This window comes from Zygotorulaspora mrakii, chromosome 6 (assembly GCF_013402915.1).
Source record: "Zygotorulaspora mrakii chromosome 6, complete sequence".
Lineage (NCBI taxonomy): Eukaryota > Fungi > Ascomycota > Saccharomycetes > Saccharomycetales > Saccharomycetaceae > Zygotorulaspora > Zygotorulaspora mrakii.
Window position 1 is genome coordinate 635,467 of NC_050724.1, and position 17,712 is coordinate 653,178.

Below are 17,712 nucleotides of genomic sequence, written 5' to 3' on the forward strand. Positions count from 1 at the left end.
CAATCGCTCAAAAATTATCATTTGTGAAATTTTCAAGGGATCTTCCCTGGGCGTATACTTCATCCTTTACATTTTGAGTGGCATCTCCGAACCATTTCTTAACGAATTTGACCAGGTGAGAAATAGCAAAAGTAGCCAAAATGGCTGTTACAGATAAGTAACACAAATGTTGCGGAAAAGTCCACTCAATATGATCGAATTCCGATTTTAATCTGTAACGCCACAAAAATACCAGAGGAGCCCCAAAAGTAGTATACCTTTCTCGATGAAAGAGATACTCCAAAGTAGAGCAGGCCAGCCAGGAGACTATTATTGGCATAGTTGTATACAGCATGAATTTCAATTTTCTAAGAGATTCCTTCAGTAAATACCTAAAAAGTGGAAAAAAGGAACGGTTCCTGTTTGCAGCAAAATTTAGGCCCTGTGTGTAAATGAAATGGATACTAAGCAGTGTGAAACACGCATTAGTTTGAAGTGAGCTGGGATTCCAAAATCCATTGAACACGCCTCTGTACCCTTTGAAAGTATCGTGAAAAAAATAGCCCTGTATAAAGTACAATTGTTCCATGTTCACGATTACTCCTAAACTGTTGAGCCAGACCATGATGACCATGATGGTTAGATAGAGAACCACTTTGATTTCATCTCTATTCAAGACATGTTTGAGAATTGTGCCCCAACTTTCAATTTGATTCTCACTATGATTGTCAACGCGCTCATTGTGCAGGTTTTCTACTTCAAACTCTTCACCATCAATTGCCACAGGTACTATATGTTCCTCCAGTTTGATTCTTGACATTGAGAGCTGATGATATCTTTCTAGCATCAAAGCGAGCGCTATTGCCCCAAAGCAAACAAAAAATATGTCTAGATGTTGAAAATTAGATCTAATCACAGTAATGTAACCATTGTAGAACACCTCGTAATGTTTTTTTGAAGGAGATTTGACCAGGAAAACGTTAGCTAAAACGTAAGCGAAAATGTATGCCGGGAAAACGAGTATGGCCGCAATTAAAGTGAATGTAAACTGCGAGGCAAACGTAGTAGTGAGCACCAGTAAAGATGCAAATAGCCATACAAATACAAGCAATAGAATGTACCTTGACCGGAAATTAGGCGGAGTGTATACAATGGAGTAACCATCATATTCTGTATTTTGTTCATCCAAATAGCCAAATTCACCGGCATTTCTTGTGTTTTTTTCCTCAATGGCTTGTAAATCTAATGGTTTTAGCAGTTTGTCATCTTTCGTGACGGGAACAAACAATGTTTGGACATAAGTTCTAGATATTATGTCAGAAGAAGGGACACGCATCAGTATCCCATCTGGGATAAAGTATGCATGAACTGCTTTGTTTTCCTTAAACAATTGAGCTGCGCGGCTTGCAGTTTTTGGTGAAGTGTAGAGTTCTGAATTGGACCATTGTGCCTTTCTTCTCGCGAAAGACCTGTAAAACCAATTTCTATATAAAATACAACCTCTTTCGGTAGGAATGTCGTTGTTCAACATGAATGATGACAATCTCAGCTTTCTCGAAGATACATCAAAGACGCGTGTCCAGTATTTCCTGATGTATAATTTGACACTTGAAGTTGATTCAATCACTTGTTTCGCAATATAAAATGGCCATGGATAAACAGAAATTTCCCATTTTGGGTTCATTGAGTCCACACCAAAATGATGGAGAAAGCCATTTTGAATGGTCAGCATCTTGGACTTCATCAATACAGGAAATAAGAACCTTGTATGGAATCCAAACCCGACGATTATGAAAACCGCATAGATGAACATTGATAAACATAATCTTGATATCTGTATGCTCATAGGGTGGATTAAACTGTCATGTAAGATTTTAATATTTGGGTCATCGGGAGATCTGATAAAAAAGAGAACACCTGGACGGATAATATGCTTCCTAATCATTCCAATATATCTCGCAAACCAGTACATATACAAAGTTCCGACACCCCAATAGAGGAAGAAAATAGAAGGTGGCCAGTCTTCACAGAGCCGTGGAGCCCAAAAAATTTCGCCAGGTCTCAATATAGGACAAAACAATGAGAAATCAAGCATAAGTCCTGTTAAAACAGGGAAGGCAGCTAATTCAATGAAAAACAGAATGAATACTTTAAAAGTGCATTTGATAGCGAACAAAATCTGAAAAATAAATCTTCTAGAACGATTTTTCATTCCATTCTCGCGGCCAAATCCCTTGCATATTAATTCGGATGAGATGTTGATCAGTGAAATTGTTGTGGTATAAGATACCAGTGCTGGCACACTTCTTAATATTACTGATGATTTCATGGCATTGGTGTTATATGACTGATAAATTTTCACACATGATGCAATGATGTTTTCCTTTACCATGCTATCAAGAACATTCATTTGTGGAATTTTTGTCAGTGAAGTTGCATAGAATCGAGGCAAATGCAATAAATAGCAAAGCTGAAAGAGCCCGCTAAGTAATATTTTGACTAATCCAGCATAGCATTTCAACAAACCGAACCCAGTGAAAGTTGGTAGAAGATATGATGCGGATAGATAAACCGCAATCAATACCACAGCAATAATATAATACGCAATAACATTCATTAGTTTCAATTTCAAATTTATAATTATAGGTGCTTGCGGAATTTGATTATTAGCGTCTCCAATATCATTGACGATCTCTTCGTCCACAATCCGAGGGGCTGGTATTGGTTCCGGAGCTTGTGGCAATACTTGAGCAGCTGGCTGTACAGGAATATGTTCTGGACCTGCAGCTGGATGATCAGCAGCAGCTTGTAAGTTTTGATCTAATAACTCATCAAGCTCATTTTGTGCCCTGTGATGTACAAATGCATCAAGAGGTCGAATATCCTCTATTTGCTCTTCAACCTCACTTTCAGATTCTGACTCAGTTGCAGAATCTTGTTCCGCCAAAATAGAACTAGAATCCAAACCAGCATTGCTTTCATGTTGCGATTCATTTACAGCTTCATCAGCAAATGCATTTGTATTCTCAGTACCAGGCTGCTCTTCATTCTGATTCGCATTTTCTTGTTCATCGTCGCTTTCTTCCTCATTGTCTGCATTATCTGGGTTATTATTATGGTTATTCTCCTGCTGCGCTAAATTCCTTATTTCCTCTCTTCCCTTCATAATCTTGGCGACGTTTTCTATCGTTTCATCATCCATCATGGGGAACCTTTCCTTCAACTGAATCTTAATCAACTCTTCCTTTGTGTATTGAGGCCCAATTTTGTGAAACACCATCTTGCTGAAAACACTTTCTCTAACAATCATGTCATACTGGAAATAGAGACTAATATGCAAAATAACTACCATGATTATCTGCAATATTGAGAACCTATAATTCAAAACCATTTGGAGCAGTATATTACTGGACTCTATGTCTTCTTTAATTGGCGCAGAACTAAACCCGAATATTATACTCTTTAGGAAGTCATCCCTGTAAGGTAGTTCTCTGTCGAGAATAAAAGTATACAGTTTACCAAAAAAATTCCAGGTCAAGGGAACACCGATCAGGAACAAGACAGCAGCCAGTACTATCGTAATAATCTCTTTTAACCGAAAAAAATGTGAGATACAACTTCTCTTCAAGAGCAATGACATTGGTATCCTCTCTGGCATGTTTTCTGCGTATTTGGTCTTGAAGTTGATAGGGTAATGACATATGTCACAATTCACAACGGTACCTGATTTAGTTATGTCAATATTCTTGGAAGCAATCCATTCCATTAAGCATGATTCGTGTATGTATTTGATCGACCCCTTGCACTTGCAGGGATGAAACAGAGGATTCTCTGTTGTGTGTTCTCCTCTACAAATACGACATGATGCACCTGCTGGGACATCATCGTATGTACTAGCATCTCCTTGGATACCTGTGAGTAACTCTTCGGCCCTTGAATCCATCTTTCGACAATCTAACAAGAGATATAATTGCGCCCTAGAACTGCCTTGAAATTCAGATCCTCTAAATGTCTAAATTTTTCAAATTTCTCAAGCTCGTAAATGTACCCAAGGTCTCTCAAATCCCTGTATCGCTTGTTTTTTAATGATCCGTATTAGCTTGAATTGATTGTCATCGCCAGTTATTTTTGTTACAAGCTCGCGCCCACAGACAGAAGTCGTTGGAAAAAAAAACCACATCGCTCGTAAAAGAAACTGTACAAACCACAGCGTCAGTAATTACGAGATATAACAAATTTATTTGAACGCTTCGAGATTAAAAAATACAGTAGAAATACGATGGCAACGGTGCCGTTAGTGTGTCAATGCACTCTTGAATCGGTTTTTATTGAGAGAGCTCTGGCGCTTCTCGTGTAAGCGGGCACTTATACAGAGTGATATAAGATCAAGAACGGCCTTTACAAATTCAAGTACGAGCGGCAGTCCCTGCAACGGCAGATAAATAGGTAAAGATGTGTCATCTGATCGACTATTGAGAGGGAAAGGACTCCAAAACTAATGGTTGAGAAAAATAAAAATAAGCCCTGTAGGGGGCTCGAACCCCTAACCTTGTGATTAAGAGTCACACGCGCTACCGATTGCGCCAACAAGGCTTAGTACTTTTGATGGTGGAGTTCTTCTTTTCATTTGGTATGTCTCAGAATTCGTATCAGGTCTCATACATCCCTCCTGTAAAACATAGCATTTCTCCTCTCAATATTAGGCATACTAGGGCCAAACTCCGTGAGCTTGTTTAGTCACTCAATACAGAGGTCTTATACATCTACTGTGTGCGTGTGTGTTACCTGCATGGTGCCTAACAAATATATGTAATTCAAGACTTGTTTGATGTGGGAAGCTTCTACAATAAGTGTTACCTTTAAAAGGCTCTGTTAGGCTTGAGCAAATGAGCGGCAGAAAATAGCTACTGATATGAACTTGTTTTAATATTTTTCTTCAAGTTAGGGCAAGGTTTTGTGACTTTTTTCACAGGCCTGCTACTATTTCAAAAAGAGCACAAAAACATAAATAATTCAATAGTGCACATAGATAAACCAACGGTGCAGAATACTGCAGCTCATAGAGTGACCCTTTACATTGCCCATCTCGACAAAACGTGGATAGAGATAGTGGCATGAACTGCGTCATATTTGCGGGCCACTGACTCTCTCGTGGTTCAATGACATGACCTGAATCTTGGCACACTTGAAGAATTAAAACATAAATAATTACTATTTCAGAAACAGCGGAAGGTGCAGAAATACATCTTGCAACTGGGGCATGACGGCTGCCATTTTATGTAGTTTCAATTTGAGTTTAGTGTAAAAGTTACCATTTCTGCGTCATCCCCTGTTACGAACTATTGTTTGCGGATATAGAGAACAAGATGGTACGCATGGAGAGCAGCGCCAGATATCAATTAAAGGCCTGTCAGTGTTAGTTCTACGATGCTTAGAAGAGCTGCTACTACAGTAAAGTTGGGACAGGAAGATGTTGCAGACCTAATAGCGGAGCTTGAGGAGGAGAAACTGCAGCTTAGAATTCAATCACAAAAGAAAAACCTAGTGCGATCTGGTACAGCTGCCAACATGACATCGGCATCTAGCAAGACTCTAGGAGAGGATCTAGAACCAGGAAGCAGTGAGGACAATTCCGTACAAATAAGTCCCTTAAATGGGAAGAGATCTGAGGTGGATCAAATAGAAGTAGGTCCACCGACAGCTTCATTGAGTTGGTCAAACAGACACATTAGAAATCATGACCGTGATCGTGAAAACGGCCGTTATGGAGAGGAAAATCCGTTTTATAGAGATGACGTTGTATGATTATTTAGTTCGCGCTTATATAAAGGCTTATTGCCTCAATTTGTCACATCTAGAGAGCGCCTGTGGCAACATGCTTCCTCTTCTTATGAATATCGATGAAGTTTGGTGTATAGGTAATTGCTCCAAAGGGGTCTTTTCCAGTTAGATTATTTACGTTATTTGCTTTACTCATGTCAATATCCTGCAAATACTGGTTGAGCTGCAACAGCTCTCTCCCCCCTTGTAACGGATAATAAGTTATCTTTTCGAATGAGAGAAATGTGCTTAACACAAACAGCACAAGTCCAACAATGGCTTCATATTGTATGTCAACAGGGATGTGACGCAGCATCGATGATGGCATTTCTCGAGATGTATTCTTTAACAATTGACGAAATTCATGGCTTGAGAACCCAGAATGACCCAGAAGAATGACTGACAAACTCAATAATAGCTTTGAAAGTAAACGCATCTTTGTGTTGACGGCTTTTGAACCAAGGTGATCTTTTTCTTTAGTGGAGCAGATTTGTTTTATTCGGCGAGATTTTGGATTTCCGCACTATCGACGCTTATTTACCTTTGATTTTAGAAATTACGTTACACTAGATAAATACAATAATCATGTAGCGATATATGAGAGCTTTATATTTCTGAATCAACGATAGGATCGTTCTGTAGCATATCAACATCGGAATACATCTCTTCTGCCGCGGATTCTTCGTTGATTGACAGCAGTTTTTGTGCAGGTTGCAAATGATTCTTTAACTGTCTTTCAGTTTTCTTTCCCTCTTGAAAGAACGTATCATCCACAATGCTTTCATATAGAGGACCTAGTTTTCCTTTATTCAGTTTAATTCTTGAATACTCTTCATCTCCCAACAATCCTAACCTTGATAGGCCCTTCAATTTAAGCAGAAATACTAACAGTTGTCGCTCACTCTCATCACCGAAGACATCTTCTTTGATATCATTAAAATAAACTTCTTCCTCAGCAAATCTATCTAGAGGAACGTTAATTTCCTTGGCGAACAGACTTTCCAGATACAAAAAGACTTGCGAAATTACAAACTGTGTCTCACTTGGCAAATAAGGTGGGAATATCTCTTTAAATGCACGAGTCCATGAACGAGCGACTTCTGGTAGACGTAATTCGATTACGTTAAGCGCAACAACATTGTCAATGAATGAGTTTACAAGTTGCCACGTTAATAGGAATCTAGAAGATGACATTTCTGCTTTACCATGTAGTTCTAGTAAAGTGGAGTTCATCACACTTAAAATTTTAGCTATAGATTGCAACACTGGAAGGGGGACATGAGGTATGCTTTCGGTTGATGTAGCCTTTTCAAATATGTCTGTCCACTTCTGAAGCTGACAGGTTATAAGCAATGTCAATAGTTTGAAGTTTATCAGTTCAATAATATCTTGTTCATATTGATTTATTTGGTCTGGAATTTTCGAGATATGGTCTATTAATAATTTACTCAGCAATGCATTATCAAATTCAATGGGATAAGTTTTTCCCAGAAGGCCGAGCTTGTTAATGAACATTGTGTAAAGTGTATCAATTCTTTCATTCACATTAGTTGCCCCTCTTGGTAAAGCCATGTACTCATCCAAGTATTTACTCAATTGAATTTTCAGATGTGTAATCTGATTCAGCCACAGCTCATCTAACTCGATCAGATTCATACTGTGGATTACCTGAATAGTTTCAGAGAACGCTTTGAATTTTGTGTCAGTAGGTTTGGAACTTAGCCTTGTCTCGATGAATGCTCGTACAATTCTTTTAGCAATATGTACAATGCTTTTTTCATGGCCTGATTGGATCCAGTCTTCGAAAGTAAACAAATTAAAGATTCTCATAACTGATGACAGGACATTACTGGAATGCAGCGGTAATTGGCTGAAAAGTATATCCAGTTGTGGCAAAATGATCTTTGCAACCTTCAACTTCGGCTGATTTTTCATATTCACTCCGCCACAACATAGGCCATTCAGCGTGGTCACATATAATATTATATTATTGCTGTCATTGGGTAGCAATAATTTTAAATAGCTCTCATCATTCTCGTGAATATTCTCACTATTGTCCAGTAAATCTGGATGATCATACTCTCCATCGTAACTAAGAAGCTGGCAAAGATCTTGCAGTAAAGAGCTGAAATAAGGATACAAAAACTCAGACGCTTGATATAGTGCAGCAATTTTGGCTTCCGAATCCAGACCTTCCTCTTTTTGAAAATTGATTAATAGCGATTGATTTAGAAGACTTGCCAATATACCTATTTTGATAGCGGAGGCAGCTCGAATGCCATATATAGTTTCATCGATAATATCATGATTCTTCGTAAATTCTTCACATCTTTCGATAACGACTTGAGAAAAAAATTTTGCCAACGAACCTAATAATCTTGAATGTTTACTATATGAAGTCACCTTTATCTGATTATCATCGAATATTAGGCTTGTAATTTGTAGATTTTCGTGTTCTTCCAGATAGCCTAATGTAACCACTTCGATAAGTACATTTACTGCATTCATTCTGACTTCAAGATTTTCATCTTTTGATGCTATTTCAAGTAACCTTTCCTTAAACCTTTCAAAAAACTGGCGAATAGCTGAGTTATCCACAGCTTTATTATGATCTCTTGTTATAATTTGTGGCAGAACCCTTAAGACATGCATTCTTACTTCAGCAGAGGAGTCACTTAGTAGCCATCCAAAATATTTTAAAAAAGTAACTTTGAGGAAATACTCAGGATAGTTTCTGATCCATGTTGATAAATGAATCATTGACATGCATCTTAGTGTATCGTCGACATCTTTAAATCTGTGAACAAAGCAAACTTTTATAATGTTATCAATTATATTCTGTGTAACCATTTTACTGCTTTGAACTTCCTCAATAGCGGATTCCAATTTTTCTATTGTTTTAGTATTTGAACGCTTCTTTCTTTGTTCCACAGCCAGCTGTTTGGAAAGTTTTGATAAATAATTCCTCTCCAGGTCCACAACATGTTCGGTTAAGAAATCTTGAAATAGGTACAATGTTAATGTTGAAACATATCTTAGTGCTCTTAGTTTACAAACTGATAGAGCAGAAAGCCACGTCAATAAGTCAAGCACCAATGGACTAGTGGATATCAGACCATCTACTTCCGTAGATTCACAGTATAGCAATTGCAGCTCATTAGCGGATTCCATCAGGCGAGACATGAACTCTACGAAATTCTCATACAATGGTTGATATTTAGATCTTTTTTTATTCTTTTTGCTAATCAAGAGATGAAATTCATGAATATGTTGTCTTTGAAACATCAACTGAACTTCCCCAATAGTTTCATTCGATGACTCGTTGCTATGAACATCGTGATTTTCCACCCGAGCAATTGCACCAGTACAACAAAGAAGTAAATTGATGAATTCCTGCAAAAATTGATCTCGGTTTTCGATGTAGGTTCCTAGCCAGTCTCTCAATAATTCATCAACAGAGTAGTCTTCTGAGGTTGCTAAGATCTCAAATAGCTCCGTTGCTTCAAAGTCTTTCGAAATTCGCTCCAGCTCTTCCTTGTCTTTCCGTGAATTTGCTTTTACATTCATCCTATTTGATCGTTCATTGGCACTATTCTTAGCTTTCTTAACCGCTCTGTCCCCGGACTTGGAGTTTATTTTCCTTTTCTTCCTTTGAGATGGTTCTTCATACTCTGAATCGTCGTCGTTAGCTTCGTTGTCACTCTCATCACTCAGGATTCCCTGCACAGTTGTTTCACCATCCGTTTGAACTTCCCCGACGCGCCCTTCTTCTGTGTCTCGTTCTTCGATAGATCGACTATGAATCCTGCTTGATCTACGAACTTGAGACATCGTCCAGAGCTCACCTATAAACCAGAATACGTCTTAGCTCATACCTCTCAAGTTTGTTTCTGAAATGGCTTCTTGTTTTCAGTTTACGCGTTTCGATGCCTTAGCGCGTCACCTTTTTTGAATCATAAGCAACGGAAAGGCGTCACAATAAAAAAAAAATAAAAACCATAATATATTATAACTTCGAGCCTATTTAGCATTCTTTATATAACACAAGAAATGTTAACAAGCCACGACTCCCCTCACACATACATTTCTGACATGGACACAAATCACCAAAATGTTCTTTCTATAATATTAAAGGGGATAGCTTGATACAACCGGTCGTTTTCCATGTTTCTCTGTAAAAAATAAAAATTTGTAGCAACCAAATCAAATTCGCCACTTAGCCAGCGTAGAAGCCAATTACTTCTCTTACCTCAATGCCTAACGTTCCCTTTTCCCTGGGAAAAATATTAATAAAACCGACAAATCAAAAAAAAAAAACACAACTCAGGAGTTATAGGTCAAGTGTGCCAGTAGGTCCGCGCTTTCTTGACCATAGAAACTAGCCCATCCAAAGGCTTCTGATTGGTACTGAATGAGACTTTCGAATCATACTGAATGGTTTCTTCAAGATCTGACTCGTACGGTTCAAATTCCAGGTCCTCAATACTGCTTAATTCTCCGTGAGAGGAAATATTAACGTAGTCGTTACTTCCAACAGGGTTGTTTGAAGAGCTGTTAGCTTCAAGCTTACCATGGGAAAATAGCTCTGGAGACATATACTTGGCATCTGTCACTTCGGTGGAGTAACTGAGCAATTTCTCCTGCTGCTCGTTCTCATCCTGAGTACTGCTATTAATAGTTACATCATCCAGACCATCATAATCATGGTAATTAAGGACATTATTAATAAACCCCTGTTCGTCTGTCAACGTCTCAAAATAGGATAGTGTGATCCATCGATTATCGTTGACTAAAAATTTGAAAAGTGCCCGTTCCCTACCAGTTAACCGTGGAATCTCAACCTTATATCCCTCTTTTCCGTCATATTCCAGGATGTAATCTGAATGCTGCCAATTGTCAAATTCACCCGTGATAACTATCTTGTCCGTTGGCGATGAGCAACTGCAAATTACGTCGCTCGGAATAACAAGCAATATATTAGACATAATCCTTAGAGAAGTATTATTGACCAAATGATACAAAAATAAACAGCCTGTAACTTAGTTAGATCGCTCTTAAGATGTAAAGATCGCTTGAGATCAGATGTTAGAAAGAAAAAAGATACGCGATCATGTTTCATTTTTAGTTACCTTGGAAGGGTGATTCGCGGGGTGTTGATTCGATAAGGAAAAAAAGTATGTGTACTGAAATTTTACGGGGAAGAAGGGGGATAGTCCTCAAAAACATGCAAGGGAAACATTGATTGTGTATGAGCTGAAATTCGACCAGCACACGATTCAGAGGATCCAGAGATTTTTGTGGGTTGGTCTGAATTACTGTTACCTATTGGCGGGGGTTGCAGAACATACATTGAAAAGACTTTACTCTAATGTGCTTAGAATTTCAAAGTGTAGATACTAGTCGCAGCTTTGTTGACTAAAGTTGTATAGAGATAGAACTGACTGCTGGAATTGAGAAAGTCGCTCCTTTTGGATCTTACTTACTTGCAAATGTATTGGGACGTTGAAATGCTAATTGACGCCCCATGCTCACCACGTCCTTCGTAAGAAGGCGCTGATCAGATCGGATCAGATGGACGGACTTCTTGCTAATTTCTTGTAGATTTGTGTATGCGACTGGGTTATTTATGGATGTGGAACGTTTGTGTGTGCTGACTGTTCGCCTCGTACCGGATTTTGCTTCCATGCGGCACATGGGTTAGCTTATTAGTTAGTAGCAAGTGAAGCCATTAACATGAATCCGATGCAGATGAATATGAATTGTAGCAGCCACTTTTTGAGTTCTTGGGACCGGTTTTGTGAAGTGGTCTGCAACATTTGCGGTACTACTCCCATGGTGACTATATAGATAAAACCGCCCGTAGTTAGTGGTAGTCTCAAACCAGGCAGTTTGGAAAAAAAATATATGCTTTCCGACAACTTATCCCAGTGGTTTTGCTCTGATGTGGTGATCTCGTTCAAAGCGCATCCTATTGCGGTGCCTGTGAGAGAGCCAATTGAGTTGATAATCTGAGACTTAAATGCCTGGCTAAACGTGAAACCGTTTGCCACCAAAATAGCAAAGTCTCCCAGTTCGTGAGGAATCTCATGGAACATGATTGCTATCGTCGTGGAGACCCCAACGTTCTTGGAACTGTAGAAGGACGATGCAAGAGCAACTCCATCGGTGATGTTATGAATAAAACCAGAAACAATATTCAGATAAACGGAGACACCAGGTTTATGTATCTGGGATGTTTCAAGTTTTGGAGATTTCTCAGACGATCTTTCCTTCTTTCTCTGTCTTGCCGAGCCCCCCGCTGAGCTACTTGAATCATTCTCGTACCCATGGGAATACTCAAAAACTTCCTCATTATGGCGGTTATTATCAAGATCACTAGGTAAATGCGAATGAGAGTGTGTGTGGTTCACTAAACTAACCTCACTACCCGCTCCAATTAATAAAACTCTCATCGTCTTCTCCAAAACAAAAAAAATCATAAATCCTCCGCAAACAGCGGCACTCATCCTGATAAGTTCCAGATGTGCAGTTTCATGATCGTGGAACTCGATAGATGAGAAAACCTCTGGTAGTAAATGCAAAAAAATGTCACCTAATAAAGTGCCCATTGCGAATGATACCAATAAATTCAGTGGTCCTATCAAGTTGTTGCCCATAGACAAAGCTCTCATTCCGGGAACAAAGTATATTATCAAACAGGGGAGTAACTGAATGATCAACGTAGCTAGTAAAGAATTGTACCTTGCGTCGAATGGGAAGACGAAGTCCTGGAAAAAATGAATAGCTGCTCCCAGTACTCCTTTGTCCTCTAGGGAGTGAGAATGTCCATGCGTGTGACCAACTACGAACGGAATACTCACACTGAGCATTAAGTAATTCATGATCATCTCTTGGAAGCTTATACTCTTTCTGTTTTGTAATAGGTGTCTTGGGAGTAACTCTATTTTCACACGGAAGCCCAAAAATCGGGCAAGGTAAAAATGATAGAGTTCGATCTATCGGACGGAGTATGATAAAAAAACAGCTAATGATAAAACTGCTTGATGTCTTTACATATTAAGATTATATTACAATTACATTACAGCGACCAAGGTTTATACATCTGAGGTTCAGTGTGCGACAGTGCCTCCACCTCTTGATCTGATTTCTTCTGTAGTTGATCTTTTTTCTTTTCTTCTCTTTCTTCCTCTTCAACTAATTTTATACCGGAATCAACCTGTTCGGAGACTAGAACCAGTTTTTTAGATATGTTCAAATTTGAAAGATCTGCATTTATTTCATTGACCTGCTTACTCAACGATATTCTATCGTTAAGCAGCTTCTCCGATTCCTCCACGTATTTACTCTTTTCATTTTGTAAGGCAATTTCCAATTTATCCAACTTTTCAAACTTTAAATCCATCTTTCTCGAGGTCAAATTGACTAGTTCTTGCGTTACAACTTGGGTCTCCTGCAAGTATTTATCAGAAATTTTTCTTGAGGACTCAGGGATACTTTCATCGAGCACTTCCTTGTGAAGTCCATTTAATAAGGCTTTTATAGCTGCATCTACTGCTGATACAGTATCAATGCCTCCCTGGTTATCATTACTCTTTGTAGAGACTTTGGTTCTCAGGTTCCCGACAATGTCATTGATATATTGATCCTCAATTGGTAAGCTCAAAAACTTTTCGACACATTCCTCTATAGTTTTTTGACCGCCAACATGATGAACAATTTTTTCCCATTGATCTTCATACATTTCAATACCTTCTAATAGCAGAAGAAGTTCTTGATCAGACCACTGTCTTTTTCCAGTTTGCACTTCGTTCTCAAGCCTTATAAAATCAGAGGATTGAAAGTTAGCGCCAAAATGACCTTCTTGGAAACAACGAGATGATAAGTTCGCGTCTCGTGCACGCAAATTATGGTAGTGCACCGAAACTGCTTCATTTCCAGATGTATGACAAATGAAAGTTTTACGAATTTGCCTCGAGTTTTTATCGCGCGACTGTAATGCATTGAAATCTTGTGTGGAATCGTAAATACTTTTCCTGAGAGACAAATTTACAGGAAATTGTTCTGGTTTTACAAATATTGGCTCTTTGGCTGAGTCTTGGACTTGATTTTTATTATTTTCCAACGAGTTCGATTCCTCTTCTTTTGGTTGTGTTGAATTTGATTCTGCGCTTGCGGTATCCGCGCCATTGGTTCCCTGACCAACTTCGTGCGACTCTTGTGGTACAGCCTGCTCAGGTGGCACAGATGGTTGCGGTGACTCTTTAACATCCTGTCCTGCTGGTGTCTCCTGACCGGTTTGGTCCTTTGTCACGCCCTCATCTTGTTCGCCTACAAGCTTTGAAGGAACAAATGGTTTCAAACCTTGAGGAGTATCCAGTATAACTTGGAAATGACCTGTGAAACTTGGTCCTATCAATGATGGCTTCGATCTTGGATCGATTTGATAATTTATCAACCCCCATTTTTCCAAAAACGCATGTATTTTGACAATCGATGCCACGTCCATTGCAATATTTCTCCTTACGGCAGTCATTGTCAAATACTCATATGGGGAAAGTCTATATGTATTAATCATGAAATTTCTCGCATCCTTATACGCCTTTGGTGTCTTGAAACGTGACGAATCATCAAAAAAGTCAGGAATTGATCTCTTTTCGATTTCATGCACTTCGGAAAACTCAAACCAGGACGCGAACGATGGAACTATAACAGGATGTGCTTGTTTTGCCAAGAATCGTAATGCCTTATCTTCTAATTTCTGTGCCTGTTGTTCATAATTGACATTTGGGGTTTCAAGTTGTTGCAACTGTTGCTGCTGTAAATGGGGCAACAATGGGGGTGCGCTGCCACTTGCACCAAACTCTGCCACTCCAGAATCAACATTGGTCGCTTGTTGCTCCTCCATACTCAACAATATACTCTTCCTGACCCCTTTTTAACTTCTTCTTCGATGTTGTTTATTTATAAAATTATGTCTTCCAATATGGTCTTTAATTTCGTCCAGCTACTGAAATTTCTCAAATCAAGAAAAAAAGAAAACGAACATAATTCGTATGTCACGTGAAATACGTGATAAAACAAGATGCTCTTTATATGATTTGTGAGCTTGATTAGGTCCTGCTTGGATATCGATGAGGCCTTGAGTCAAACAGAGGGGTTGTGCAAATAGACAGCTCTTGAATAGTCCGGTCATTTCGCAATTTTCCTTGTAAAACGTGAAAAATCGACTGGAAAAACACTTGATTCATCGAAATTACGCGTAAGCAGATAAACAATCATAATTATATCGTACTAGCTGAGGTCAGTTCTGGATTCCCAATGACAGCTGAGAGCAGGAGAAGGGCTTTGCGCAAAGGGAATGAGAAAGTAGATTATGGGGAAAAGGAAGAGTCTGACCTCGATTCCGAGTCTGTCGTAAGTGAAAGCAGGAATTCAAGTGGCAGCGATGATCTCAAGGATGGTGGATCTGATATTGAAGAGGTATGGCTGCACGATGACCTTGATGGAAACGAAGACGTAGCCCTTGACTCGGACGACGACGAAACTGACCTTAAGGAGGAGGATAAGAAATTAAATGATTTACTTGAGCAGTCACGACTGAAGTTGAAGCAAGAACGTCAGAATGATGACAAGGATAGTGATGATGATGATAGTGATAAGGATGAAAATATGGACTCTAGAAGTGTATCACTAAAGTTGAAAAAATTGAATGAATTTGTAACCCAAAGTAGAGTGTATTCTGGTGTGATAGCCGACACTCTGTTCGAAAGGTCAAAGCAAAGACAGCGAGAGGTGGAAGCTCAAATTGAAGCTGAAAAAAAAAAGATGACTGCGGAACCACCTAAAAAGAAGACTAAGACCAGGTCAATAGTGGATTTTTTCAAGCCAAAGACTAAGGAAGAAGCGCAACCATCAGCGCTTCTGGAAGACTCTATAATTGCAGAACAGCAACCCTCACTTTTGAAAAATTGCATTCTCAAACCCTATCAGCTGGATGGTTTGAATTGGCTGATTACCTTATATGAAAATGGATTAAATGGAATACTCGCGGATGATATGGGATTAGGCAAGACGATTCAAAGTATAGCTTTGTTAGCATTTATTTATGAAATGGATACTAAGGGCCCATTTTTGATCGCTGTGCCTCTTAGTACAATTGATAACTGGGTTAATGAATTTTCTCGGTTTGCACCTGATATACCAAAATTAAAGTACTATCATCAAGGTGGAGCTAGAGAAAGAATAAAATTGATGAACAAGTTTTTCAGAGAACACAAATCGACCGGTGTCGTTATAACATCATATGAAATGATCATCAGAGACTCTAATGAAATTATGTCAAGGTCATGGAAGTTTTTAATCGTCGATGAAGGCCATAGACTCAAAAACATCAACTGTAAACTGATACAGGAATTGAAGAGAGTAAATACAAGAAATAAATTGCTGTTAACGGGAACACCTTTACAAAATAACTTAGCAGAGCTCTGGGCATTGCTGAATTTCATCATGCCTGATATTTTCAGCGATTTTGAGATTTTTAATAAGTGGTTTGATTTCAGAGATCTCGATTTGCAAAACAATTCCGCAAAATTGAATAAAATTATAAATGACGAGTTAGAAAAGAACCTGATTTCGAATCTGCATACGATTTTGAAACCTTTCCTCCTCAGGAGATTGAAAAAAGTGGTTTTATCTGGTATCCTTCCTCCTAAGAGAGAATATATTGTTAACTGCCCCCTGACTCCAATTCAGAGGAAATTCTATAATATGGGATTAACTGGTAACCTCAAAAAAACTATTCTAAAGGAAATGATTAAATCCTTTTTTACCTTGAACACTGAGTATATCGGGACTGTTTCGAATAAGTCCATAAGAAACTTCATCAACTACAAATTGAAGGAATCAAATAATGATATTGTTAACTTAGAAGATAGGGATGATACCAATAAAAGAATGGAAAAAGTCTACCAAACCCATATGCATAAAGAATTTTGTAATATCAAGCTTCAAAACATGATTATGCAATTAAGGCAAATAGTTGATTCAACTTACCTATTCTATTTCCCATTCCTGCAGCCCAAGGATCTGACGTTGGAACAGTTATTAAATACATCGGGCAAACTAAAAATGTTACAAACGCTTGTAATACCATTGTGTGAAAATGGTCACAAAGTCCTAATCTTTTCACAATTTGTACGAATGCTTGATTTGATTGAAGATTGGTGTGACTTGAACTCTTTAAAAACCTTAAGAATTGATGGATCCGTTGACAACGAAACTAGGAAGGAGCATATCGACGAGCTCAACTCGTCAAACAGTAAGTGTGACATTTTTCTTTTATCAACAAGAGCCGCCGGCCTCGGTATCAATTTAATTGGTGCAGATACGGTCGTTTTGTTTGATAGCGATTGGAATCCCCAGGTTGATCTCCAAGCTATGGATAGATGCCACAGAATTGGGCAGGACAAACCTGTAATTGTTTACCGCTTGTGTTGCGACAACACGGTGGAACATGTCATACTCACTAGGGCAGCAAATAAGAGAAGGCTAGAGAAACTGGTCATACAAATGGGTCAGTTCAGTACACTCAAGAAACTTGCTCTGAATGAAGGCTCATTCCTTCAACAAAAGAAGGGTGCAGCAGCGAGAACAAGCAACAAGGACATCATTCAGGAATTGTCACGACTACTAGTAACTGGAGAATCAAGTATTGGTTTCGCAAGCAAGGACTCCGACCAAACTAATCACGACGAACAGCCGTTAACTGAACAAGAGCTACTTGAATTAATGGATCGTTCACCCAGTGCTTACGACCCGGAAAGAACAGTAGAGCTTCCTCACGTATGTCTCTTCGAGACCACTGCTGGAGAGCTCTGACAGCCTGTAAATAACCACAGTTCCATTTAACAGAGC

At 38.8% G+C, this 17,712-nt stretch overlaps 8 protein-coding genes and 1 non-coding gene across 9 annotated transcripts; 2 read left to right on the forward strand and 7 right to left on the reverse strand.

Annotated features, from left to right (window-relative positions):
- Window positions 1–7: 7 nt before the first annotated feature.
- Window positions 8–3,922, reverse strand: SSM4 (E3 ubiquitin-protein ligase SSM4; the record flags this gene model as incomplete). Its single annotated transcript, XM_037289649.1, has 1 exon — window positions 8–3,922. One exon carries the CDS (start codon window positions 3,920–3,922, stop codon window positions 8–10), a length of 3,915 nt encoding a protein of 1,304 aa, XP_037145544.1.
- Window positions 3,923–4,499: 577 nt separating this feature from the next.
- Window positions 4,500–4,572, reverse strand: HG535_0Ftrna13K. The gene has a single exon. It is a non-coding gene; the product is annotated as a tRNA-Lys (tRNA).
- An 834-nt stretch (window positions 4,573–5,406) lies between these two features.
- CDC26 (anaphase promoting complex subunit CDC26) lies at window positions 5,407–5,784 on the forward strand (the record flags this gene model as incomplete). Its single annotated transcript, XM_037289650.1, has 1 exon — window positions 5,407–5,784. One exon carries the CDS (start codon window positions 5,407–5,409, stop codon window positions 5,782–5,784), a length of 378 nt encoding a protein of 125 aa, XP_037145545.1.
- Window positions 5,785–5,833: 49 nt separating this feature from the next.
- Window positions 5,834–6,235, reverse strand: EMC5 (Emc5p; the record flags this gene model as incomplete). The annotated part of the gene is made up of 1 exon (XM_037289651.1): window positions 5,834–6,235. One exon carries the CDS (start codon window positions 6,233–6,235, stop codon window positions 5,834–5,836), a length of 402 nt encoding a protein of 133 aa, XP_037145546.1.
- Window positions 6,236–6,405: 170 nt separating this feature from the next.
- On the reverse strand, window positions 6,406–9,630 carry IRR1 (cohesin subunit IRR1; the record flags this gene model as incomplete). Its single annotated transcript, XM_037289652.1, has 1 exon — window positions 6,406–9,630. The coding sequence occupies one exon, from the start codon at window positions 9,628–9,630 to the stop codon at window positions 6,406–6,408; it is 3,225 nt and encodes a 1,074-aa protein (XP_037145547.1).
- Window positions 9,631–10,136: 506 nt separating this feature from the next.
- Window positions 10,137–10,784, reverse strand: ATG45 (Atg45p; the record flags this gene model as incomplete). The annotated part of the gene is made up of 1 exon (XM_037289653.1): window positions 10,137–10,784. One exon carries the CDS (start codon window positions 10,782–10,784, stop codon window positions 10,137–10,139), a length of 648 nt encoding a protein of 215 aa, XP_037145548.1.
- Window positions 10,785–11,504: 720 nt separating this feature from the next.
- YKE4 (Zn(2+) transporter YKE4) lies at window positions 11,505–12,686 on the reverse strand (the record flags this gene model as incomplete). The annotated part of the gene is made up of 1 exon (XM_037289654.1): window positions 11,505–12,686. One exon carries the CDS (start codon window positions 12,684–12,686, stop codon window positions 11,505–11,507), a length of 1,182 nt encoding a protein of 393 aa, XP_037145549.1.
- Window positions 12,687–12,877: 191 nt separating this feature from the next.
- Window positions 12,878–14,704, reverse strand: RSC8 (Rsc8p; the record flags this gene model as incomplete). The annotated part of the gene is made up of 1 exon (XM_037289655.1): window positions 12,878–14,704. The coding sequence occupies one exon, from the start codon at window positions 14,702–14,704 to the stop codon at window positions 12,878–12,880; it is 1,827 nt and encodes a 608-aa protein (XP_037145550.1).
- Window positions 14,705–15,117: 413 nt separating this feature from the next.
- IRC5 (putative ATPase) lies at window positions 15,118–17,676 on the forward strand (the record flags this gene model as incomplete). Its single annotated transcript, XM_037289656.1, has 1 exon — window positions 15,118–17,676. The coding sequence occupies one exon, from the start codon at window positions 15,118–15,120 to the stop codon at window positions 17,674–17,676; it is 2,559 nt and encodes an 852-aa protein (XP_037145551.1).
- Window positions 17,677–17,712: the final 36 nt, after the last annotated feature.